This window comes from Phyllopteryx taeniolatus, chromosome 3 (assembly GCF_024500385.1).
Source record: "Phyllopteryx taeniolatus isolate TA_2022b chromosome 3, UOR_Ptae_1.2, whole genome shotgun sequence".
In the NCBI taxonomy this organism is placed as follows: Eukaryota; Metazoa; Chordata; class Actinopteri; order Syngnathiformes; family Syngnathidae; genus Phyllopteryx; species Phyllopteryx taeniolatus.
This window is the reverse complement of record NC_084504.1, coordinates 32,806,137-32,816,153: the sequence shown is the minus strand read 5'-3', so window position 1 is coordinate 32,816,153 and position 10,017 is coordinate 32,806,137. Positions and strand designations below refer to the sequence as shown.

Genomic DNA, 10,017 nt, shown 5'->3' with positions numbered 1-10,017 from the left:
GCATATTGCAACATTAGCCCAATTTTCAGGTCATAAGTCACTGTAAAAGATCCCTCTATTGCAGTACGTGCTCGCTCTCTCACACACAAACTACGGTTGTAGTGCAAGTACCAAAAAACATATCCACTAAAAAGTCTATACTTTATCAACAAATCTGGTCAACAAGCAGTGTCTTCATTCAATCATTTTAGTCAATAAAGCAAAACCGGTTCCTGCAAGACTTCTTGCATGCATTGTTGTTTTTTTTGGCACTTGAAACGGTGGAGAGCGTGTGTGGACGCCCGTTTAACATGAGTATGAATGTGATGGGTTAATACTGAATACAGACACATAACAGTTTGCGCCCTCGTGCCACCAGATTATTTCAGTTGGTTTTGTTTTCACCTCCCCTCTCAAGAAGACAAAAAAATTAAATAAATCAATTGAGTCGGACAAATTCTTGGTCACATTTATGGTGGACAAACTTTTAAAATGATTTATCTTTTTTTTGTAAATGACTTTACATCACAAAAATCTGGTATTTGAACAGGGGTGTGTAGACTTTTTATATTCACTTTTGCCTCTGCTCCTGTTTTTGTAATCTCCGCCCGGTGAGCCTTTTGTGCTGTTTATTTAACAAGTGGACACCAAATCGTGTTGGAGACGAATTTGCCTTCATTTTTAGTCGTCATTTGTCACTTGATGAATATTTCATTTATTACGTTTTAGAGGAAGCGATCTTGTTCAGCACATTCATATGAGATGTATTTGTTTATTCAACAGTTACTCAGGACTTGAGTACTCTCTTGCTCTTTTCTCACAGGCACGTGCACATGTGGCGCCTCTCGCCACAATAAACTCAACGGTACTTACTTTTAGTGCGTGTATTATTATTTTTTTTTATATATACTCTAAATCTCAAATGATTAAGACTTTGCTCTTTACTTTTGTAATTATTCGGTACAAAAGGTCTTTGCAATGATATTCTCTCTTATAAAACAATGTTATTATCTTGTTTGTGACAACTAAAAGCTCCAATGTGCAATCGTGACTTTTAACCTGAATGTCTGACGGTTAATGAACAGACTTGGTTATGTAAAAAGTTGGAACATTTAATGATAAAAAAAGTAATATATTGAAAAGGAAATCAACTTTCGTTTCAAAAATAAATGTAGTCGTTCGGCAAGCGGCGGAAGAACGACGTTCCCGAGCGCCTCCGCCCGCTCCTGGAATACAGCGGCAGGCTGCTTACACACACGCCGGCCTTGGAAAAAGAATCTTCGTCAATCCCTCTAGCGAGCCATGCAGCGTTGTGGGAAGATGTAACCTTGGACTTTGGACTTTGGACTTTGGAAATGTAGTTGCTTACAATTACAAGTTACACTGTTGAAAATGGAATAGTCATGTGACGATTGCAATTGTTTTGCCGAAGTAATGGAACTCATTACATTGGATTACTTTTCATCAACAGGCAGGTTCACTGAGGACTCTCAATTGCCCGTAGGTTGGAATGCGATTGGCCGGCGACCGGTTCGGGGCCCGAAGATGGCCGGGAAACGCGACCCGCGTGAGGGGAAGCGCTACGGAAAATGGACCGACGGATGCATCAACGGGACCCTCGGACGGTTCCTCGAAATTAAAAAGGGCATTAAAACCATACAACATCATTTTGAAATGAACCCCATATTTCTTCGTGAAACAAATCATCAACTAATAGCAAAACAGGAGCTTGGGGATGAAATACAGCATTAAACAAATGTCTTTCTTGCTTTATGTGTGTCCAGCAAGTGGAAAACACGATAGCGTGTTGACCGAATGACAACTGTGCACAAGTTAGACCACAGGTGTCAAACTCGAGGCCCGGGGGCCAGATGCGGCCCGCCACATCAGTCTATGTGGCCCGCCAAAGCAAATCGCGCTCGTCGACTTCCGTGATTTTTGCTCAAATCTGTACGCAAATTCCAAAGTGTCATAATAGCAATAAACAATCGTGTTTTTCTCTTACCAAACCCTTCTTCTACAGTAACTTAAACAAACTCTTATCCTTGTCTTCTGATTTCAAAACTAGTTATCCCTCAATTTGTTGTGTAATGGTAATAATATGATTTGGTGATTAAACATGTCACTGTTCTAACGGCCCTCTGAGGCAAATCATAAGTACAATGCGGCCAGTTTGACACCCCTGATTTAGACAATAACCCTTCATGTAACAACCGGAATGTTCCGTAAAAAAGTCCAAAATTATACAGATGAAACTGTTCCAAAGTCAGTGTTTGTTTACGTGTTGTTGTGTCGTCATGAGTCGAGCTAGCTCCAAATCTCAGACAAACTCATGAGATGGCACCAGAAGGCGGCGCTCGGAGGTGACATTTGGAAAAAGAGGTCATGTTTGAAACTACGGCAGAATGGCACGCCAGCTGAGAGAGCCAATCACAAGCGTCGGCTTTAGAAGGAGGAGGAATGTAACTCAAATCGTAATCACGGAACTGTCCAAAAGCAGCTGTAATTTCGTTGCACATTTCCTCCAACTTATGTAAATGATTACAATTGCATGCGCGTTGTATTTAAATGACATCATGTAATAAATGACTCCCAACAGTGCCGTGAACAATCAGTGAGTTGAACTTTGTGACGACCGAGCGAGCATCTCGTTTTCCGTCGGCACGATGAGCAATTTCACGCGAGGCCATTTCCGAAGTCACTTTTGTTCGCGTTCAACGTTAATATTCAGCTTGATGTTATTCGGCAGCTATAAAGGATCAGCTTGGAAAGTCTTCGCAGCAAGAGAACAAACAGCACGGCACGGCACGGCACGGCACGGCACGGCACGGCGTGAACGCGACGTGAAAAAAGTGTGACGTCGCAGGCGAGTCCAAACGGCAGCAGGCGCGCCCCCTTGCGGCCACGCGTGGAGGCGACGGCGGTCGTGCTCGCGCGCGCGCGCCCTCGTGCAGTGGCGCGCGAGCGGCGACGAGCCGCGCACAGCAGCTTTGGTCGTCAGCTGCGTCAGGCGCACGTCGGCTTTGTGTTTCGCGACATTCGGCTTGAGGCCGATGTGACTTTGTGGACTTTGGGGACTTTGGGGACGGCAACATCCGCAACGGCGCGCTCGGCTGCTTGACGACGCAGGTAAGAGTTGCTTTTCGTGCCTTTTAGTAGCGCCGAAGGCACATTTGACTGCATTTTGCGCTCATCTTCCCCCAGAAATTGGCCGCGCGTGAGAACTTTTCGACGCGGAGGCTCGACGAGAGACTTTTTTTCTTCTGCTTCTTTTTCCGACTGCGACTTTGTTGGCATCTTTTCTCGGCTGCAATCGCCCCCAGAAATGGTGGGCCACCTCCACTTGCAAGCGATGGATGAAAGCCTCAAAGGACAGAACCGGGAAGGGCTGCTCGACAGTCCGGATTCGGGCCTGCCGCCCAGTCCCAGTCCGCCTTTCTGCTCCCTCTCGCCGGCTCTCGTCGAGCCCGCGGAGGGCCAGCAGCAGGCGGCCTGGAAGAAGGACGCCAAACTGGTAAGATGCCGCCGTAGCCGCCGCCGCCGTCATCATCATCATCACCATCATCATCATCATCATCATCATCCGTTTGTATCAGTGGGAGGCCGTCAGGGCCAGCAAGTCCTACTCAGCTCACCTACCGACATTTATAACCTCGATTCACTTCTAATGCGCTCCATGAAATTGGGGACGCGGATGCTACATTTTTTCCAAAACATTTTATTTGTCCAATCAGACGTCCGCCTTCAACGATCGGTCGTTCTGTCCGACGCAACCGAACGGATATCGGCAAGAGGAGCGACCGGATCTGAAATTGGTTCTCACCCTCCAATAAGACGTCAGCATGTTTCCGACCTCTGATTGGCCGGTCAGAGCAAAACATCTTCGGCCATCGGCACACACATCGTCAGCATGTCTGGGGAGTGTGATGTATTTCAATTGCGTTTTTTTGCGATACATATTTTTATCGAGACTTTATCTTGCTCGATAATTTGTGACAACAACAAACCCACGCGGGGGTTGACCAATAATATTGATTTGTGAAAAAATTGAACACGGGTGCTTCGGGCCCACCGGAAACCGTCGAGCGTCGTCATTTGCATCACATTAGCCGGCATTTTATCGGGAAGCGACGTGCCGAAGATGAACACCCACCGCGCGGGCCGTTTTCTTCTCAGGCAGCTCAACGGCAAAGTCGTCGGCTCACGGCGAACGCGAAGCGTCGATCGGATCGACGTGATCGGCTTCGCTACGATTTGCTGTCCCGGATGGACCCGCCTCATCCTACCCTGTTCTGTCGGGCACAGAAATACGACCAATATCCGATTCAAGATTTGTTTTCAAAATGTATTTCACGGCGGCACGGTGGCCGACCGGTTAGAGCGTCTGCCTCCCAGTTCTGAGGACCGGTGTTCAATCCCCGGCCCCGCCTGTGTGGAGTTTGCATGTTCTCCCCGTGCCTGCGTGGCTTTTCTCCGGGCACTCCCAAAATGCTGCCGTGCATCGCGGGAGTGTCGCGACGTTAGCCAGAGATTCTCGCGCGCACGCTACGCTAGGCTACGCTACGATCCCGCCGAGGTTGCAACTCGCTTTGCGGTTTCCGTTTTGAAGCTCTTCCTGACCGTTGCTCGTCCCTGGCTTCAAGTGTGGAAAGAATCCGAGTTTTCGGTCAGAAACCATTTCCTCCCATCAGGACCTGAGTGCAGCACGATGGGGGGGGGGCGGGGGCTTGTTTACACAAGCGCTCGTGCCCCGCCCCCTTTTCCAAATCCGTTTTTGCATGCCGCCGAAGAACAATCCTCCAGCTCTATTTTCAGGTGCGGGGGGCTTGTCGGAGGCTGTCGCACGAGCGTTTCTTTCTAAACGCGAGACGGACTGAACGCTCGCTCGCGTCTGCACGCCATCGACGAGGATGCGGACGCTCACAAAAAATGTCTGGAGGCTTCAGACGGGAAAACTGTTGGAGTTGGCTTTTGGACTTGGGGCGGCTCTGCGTTGCGCTTGTGTCAGCAGGACGCTTGTTTTCCCGGGCGCGAACGAGCTTCTCGCGGGGCGGCTCCATTCTTTGCGTTCTTCCCGGAGGCCCGCTAAGACCTCCGTTCAGGTGTTTACTTCGCACAAGATGGAGAGCGCGCACGTTTACGGACGTACGGGTCGAGCAGTGTTGCAGGCCCAAATCTGCCATATTCAAAAAAAAAACAAACAACCAAAAGTATTCCCGTCGCCGTCAAGAAACCGGAGACAATCATGTAAGGTCACTTTCTCACGCTCATTTGTTCCGAAAAGAGGTCGCGCGTCCTTCCTCCCTTCAAGCGGAAAACAGAGCGAATGAAACATTGCGACACCAACATGTTCCATCTTTGCAACTAATGAAGCGACGCTAGCTTAATGCTAACATATAATGTCAAATGCAGCACATTATGCTGGCCAATTCAAAAAATAACAAATACAAAAATTGCGATGCATTGACTCTGCAATAATATAGCGAGCGATGACGGTGTAGCGGGGTCGGCGCTACCTGGAACGTTCTGTCCTGCGTGAGCCCACGATGCGGTCGCGAACATTCTCGAAGTGTGCAGATGAACGCGGACGGCAGCTGCCGCTCCCAAACGTTCCGACGGCAACTCGCTAAGACGAGACGAGTATCGGTATTCGCTCGCGTTGTGCCGACGCCGCTCATTATGTCATTCGTTGGACACCGTTTGCAGGACCCGGTGGGTCACGGAACCCTTTTGGGCCGCTCGCCGGCAGGAAGTGGAAACTTCCGGGGGGGTCCTCCCTCGGTTTAGGGCCGTCCCGAAATACGACACTTGGAGTTTACAAACGGCAACAGAATAACAAGGCGGCACGCGCAGTTAGCGCCGTATTTACATTCCCCCCCCCAATGGATTGTTTTAGCTGTGGACTTGAAGTGTTTTTCATCAAATCAAATTTCTTCGCAAAAAAGAATGCAATTTCACCAGCAGCATTATGACTTTCCATTGACACATTGCAGTGGCGTCTGGAAATCTCGACGACCTCGACTGACTCGTCACAAACTCAAGTGCAACGTCCATGAAGGTCGCGGCAGTGCGTGAGGAAAACAACTCAAGTTGTTGACTGACATTTTGCAGTATTCACTCAGGAGCTATTGATTTTCTCACAACTGCATTGTTCCCAGCGGTGAAGGCGGCACAACATTTTCGATGAAGTATTGTTGGCTCCGTTGCTCCGGAAACTTTGCATCAATAATCAGACAGCGAATTGTGAGCGGCGGCCCATTTCGGAATGTCATTCAAGCGGTCGTCAGCGCGCCCTCCGTAGCAACGACGCTTACTTTTGTGTAAATGTGTTCAATCCCCACGGGTCGGATCGAACCCCCTGACGGGCCGGTTGTGGCCCTCGGACCGAACGTTTGACGCCCCTGCAAAAGAGCACAAGCAACAGACAACCCAAAAATAATTTGGGGCGAGGGAAGAACAGCTTACATTGTCCCGATGAACTTCACGGGCGGTTTCGAGCGAGCGGCGCACAACGCCGCAGCCGCTGAAATGCTTGACCCAACGTCGCCTCCACTTTTCCTTCACCACTTCACACCAGCGCCGTCTCCACTGGACCCGCTCACCAGCTGCTCGCGGATCGTAACGTCTGCGGGCTCAACATCTGCGGCACATTTACTGGCTTATTGTCTGTCGTCTGGCAGAACGGCAGTAACAAATTTCAGGGGATGAGTTGGGTTGCAAAATTCCAAGAAATTTTCGTCATAAACTTTGCCAGGAAATGAATGGGAATAGCGCTGGAATTTACACAATAACAGGATGGCTCCTAATGGGGAAGCGCAATCTAGTTGTGGAAAATATACAAGCAGATTTGAATGACGTCCGTGCTATTGCGCAAATCCCACGCACGTAGCACACCGCTCAGTGCTGCGCTATTGAGACCACGCCCTCGACGTGCGCTGTATGCACCGATAACTTGTAGAGTCCTTGGACAACACTTTGAGGGGTAGCATATACAGGCTGAACGACGGGGGTCCAAGAACTGACCCTTGAGGGACCCCATAGGTCATTTCCATTCCATCTGATTGAAAGCGAAAGAACTCCTTTCCTCCGGGTGGACCTGAACCGTTTAAGGACCGTTCCTTGGAGTCCTCTGGCGGGAACTGTGGCGGTTTTCATTTGAGTCGAGCCGCGCTGGACTCTTCATTTTAGGAGACGTGTCGGCAGCCGGGCTGAGATCTGCTCGAAAGGTTTCCCGGTTGTGATGCTTTACATTTCCTCTTCCCAGGTGTCTTACTTGCTGCTCAACACCACGGGAACAGACCCCAGGACTCGCATGTATCCCGTCATCTACGGGGAGAGCATCGAGGTCGACCCAAAACCGGAGCAAGAACTCAAGTAAGTCACACAAGCAGTAAAGAAAACCACGGCGGCGGTCGTAATCTTCCCGCGTCGCGCTCTCCCGCAGGTGCACTTCGGCGGTGCGCTACGATTCGGACAAGCATTACCGAGACCGAGTGTACTGCGTCCCCGTCCCCACGGCGACGGCGTACGGCGAGACGGTGGTGGTGTTGCCCAACTGCAGCTGGAGGAGCTACAAATCGCAAGTGTACCTGGAGCCGCGGCAGAAGCCCGTCAGCTACCAGACCACCACCGTCGTGTACCCCAAACACGCCAAGAACATTTACCGCACCACGCTGACCTACAAGGCCGCGCCCGCGCGCCGCTGGTTCGTCTCCAGAGTGCAGCTGGAGTCCAGCGAGGATTCAAGTCCCTGTATCATCTACACCGAGGACCTGTAGGCCCCGCAACGGTTTCGACGGGGTTTTTTTTTTTGTTTTTGAGGAGTTGAGGATAACATAGTAGCAGGGCAACACGCAAGATGACCTCATTTTTTTTTGTTGGCGGTGTTCATCTCTACTCGCTCCCGAGGAAATCTTGAAACTTTCCACTGTTGCAGTTTCAATTTGCATCTCAGCGGCTTCCGTCTTACTATTCCACGCAAACCCCGTTGGCTCCTGGCGGGACGGACCTGGCTGAAAACAATGACACCGACGCGGGGGAACATTTTTTATACAACCCAACGGCGAGGATTTGATCACGCGAGCCGGTGCATCCTTTCTAATTACGGCTTGATTGCACATATGAAAAGCATCTTGATGTGTGCGCGCGTGAACGATTGGACCAAAGTTGTTGTTTTTTTGTTTTGTTTTTTGTTTTAATTACGTGAGATGCGCACGGAACAGCCACACAAGCTGCGTGTGGCTCACACGCACAAACCTTTTCCGCACCGTATTGAGGCTCGAATCAATTTGAATGAGGCATCGTATTTATTCAGAGATGCGTTACAATCCCAGCCGGGAATTCTGACTGGAAAAAGGGAAAATGTTTTGTCACAGGAACATTTCAATGCCATTGTCACCAAAGTGACCGAACGTTTCCTCACGATCAACCCGAACCAATATTTCATATTACCCGATGATTGCATGGCAGGTTTGAAACTGACTTCACATTACCACTTTATTGCCAGAAGAGTGTAATCCTAATAACTTCTTTTGTACGATTTTGAATCAGAAGAAGAATTTTTCTCTTGCGGTTTGCAATCTGTACACCAATTTAGTTTCAGCAGGTTTTTTTTTTTTTTTTTTTTAGAACATTAAGGGCCTGATTTACTAAAGGTTCAGAATCGGGTGCAGGCTTGATTGCTCGCATAAGCAAACGCGGAAGCTAATTTACTAACCGCGTCTGCCAAAGGCGCAAAATGAACTGCGGCAAATCTGCATGTTTGGCAGACACAAGTTGCAAATTAGAGGTGACAACTCATCGAGAACTAATTGGTTACAACATTAACAGAGAAGGATTTTAGATCATCGTTTAGAGAGCGTTTCACTTTATTTCAAATCCTCGGAACAACAGTAATATAATTATAAGAATAAAGCAGACATTATCCTTTTGTTTTCCCAAAATAAATGTTATTTGTTAATAATGATCGGAATCAGAATCTTTATTTTGCCAAGTACGTCCAAAAACTGAACAACATTTTTGCCTATTTTCTGACCAAAACAGTAACGGAATCAACATCAATTTATTGTTTGTGCATTTTCTGCACTTGTCAATTTGAAATAAATATCCCGCTTGTCAATAAAGGAATGGAAATAAAATGTGTTATTTGAAATTTCATTCGTCGAAAAATAACCCAACAGAACACTCGATTCAAGTAATTGCAGTTAGTTGCAGCCCGAATGCAAATCGATTCATTTCACACGTGCAGCGCGACTCATCGTTTTGAAATGCCAGAAACTAAAATGATCACATGCTCTGATTTAAAGGCTGACTTGGAGCCAATCACAAGGAGTCGTTGAGTTCGAGAACGCAATTTGGGAGTTGAGTCAGTTTACACTTTAGTGGCCGCTCATTGAGACCTTAGTAAATCAGGCCTGAAGTGACAAATTCGATATTTGGAAACGAAAAAGATTTGTGCATCTGCAAGTCAAAAGTACTTGACTGAAAGCTGCTTTGTTTGCGATCACCGCGAGTAAGAGATTGAAATTCCTTAAGGACCTATTTGGGAGTTCGCCCAACCGGTCGGTCTACATGCGCTTCGCGGGCTTGGAGAAGGCGTTCGAAAGTGCGCGTCCCTCGGGGAGTCCTGCGGGGGGTGCTTCGGGCGTACGGGGTACCGAACCCCCTGATACGGGCTGTTCGGTCCCCGTACGACCGGAGTCAGAGTTTGGTCCTCATCGCCGGTAGTGAGTCGGACTCCGCCATGGCGGCCCTTTTTCACCGATTCTGTTCCTAACTTTTATAGAGAGAATTTCAAGGCGGAGAGGGGGTCCGGTTTGGTGGCCTCAGTATTGCATCTTCGCAGGTGATGTGGTTCTGTTGGCCGCATCAGCCTTCGGCTTTAACTGGAGCGGTTTACATCCAAGTGTAAAGCGGCTGGGATGAAAATCGGCACCTCCAAATCTGAGGCCACGGTCCTCAGTCGGAAAAGGGCGGAGTCCCCTCTCCGAGCGGCCCAAATGAGTTTCTTCCGCAGGGTGTCCGGGCTCTCCCTTAGAG

At 48.8% G+C, this 10,017-nt stretch overlaps 1 protein-coding gene across 1 annotated transcript; it reads left to right on the top strand.

Annotated features, from left to right (window-relative positions):
- Positions 1–2,883: 2,883 nt before the first annotated feature.
- rflna (refilin A) lies at positions 2,884–9,116 on the top strand. The gene is made up of 4 exons (XM_061768813.1): positions 2,884–3,108; positions 3,184–3,493; positions 7,244–7,353; positions 7,424–9,116. The coding sequence occupies exons 2-4, from the start codon at positions 3,305–3,307 to the stop codon at positions 7,755–7,757; spliced, it is 633 nt and encodes a 210-aa protein (XP_061624797.1). The 5' UTR covers positions 2,884–3,108; positions 3,184–3,304; the 3' UTR covers positions 7,758–9,116.
- The last annotated feature ends 901 nt before the right edge of the window (positions 9,117–10,017 follow it).

Coding starts and splice junctions, on each gene's coding strand:
- rflna (XM_061768813.1), top strand. CDS start 3,305: ATGGTGGGCCACCTCCACTTGCAAGCGATGGATGAAAGCCTCAAAGGA. Junction 3,494..7,243: donor GGAAGAAGGACGCCAAACTG/GTAAGATGCCGC, acceptor TCCTCTTCCCAG/GTGTCTTACTTGCTGCTCAA. Junction 7,354..7,423: donor AAACCGGAGCAAGAACTCAA/GTAAGTCACACA, acceptor GCTCTCCCGCAG/GTGCACTTCGGCGGTGCGCT.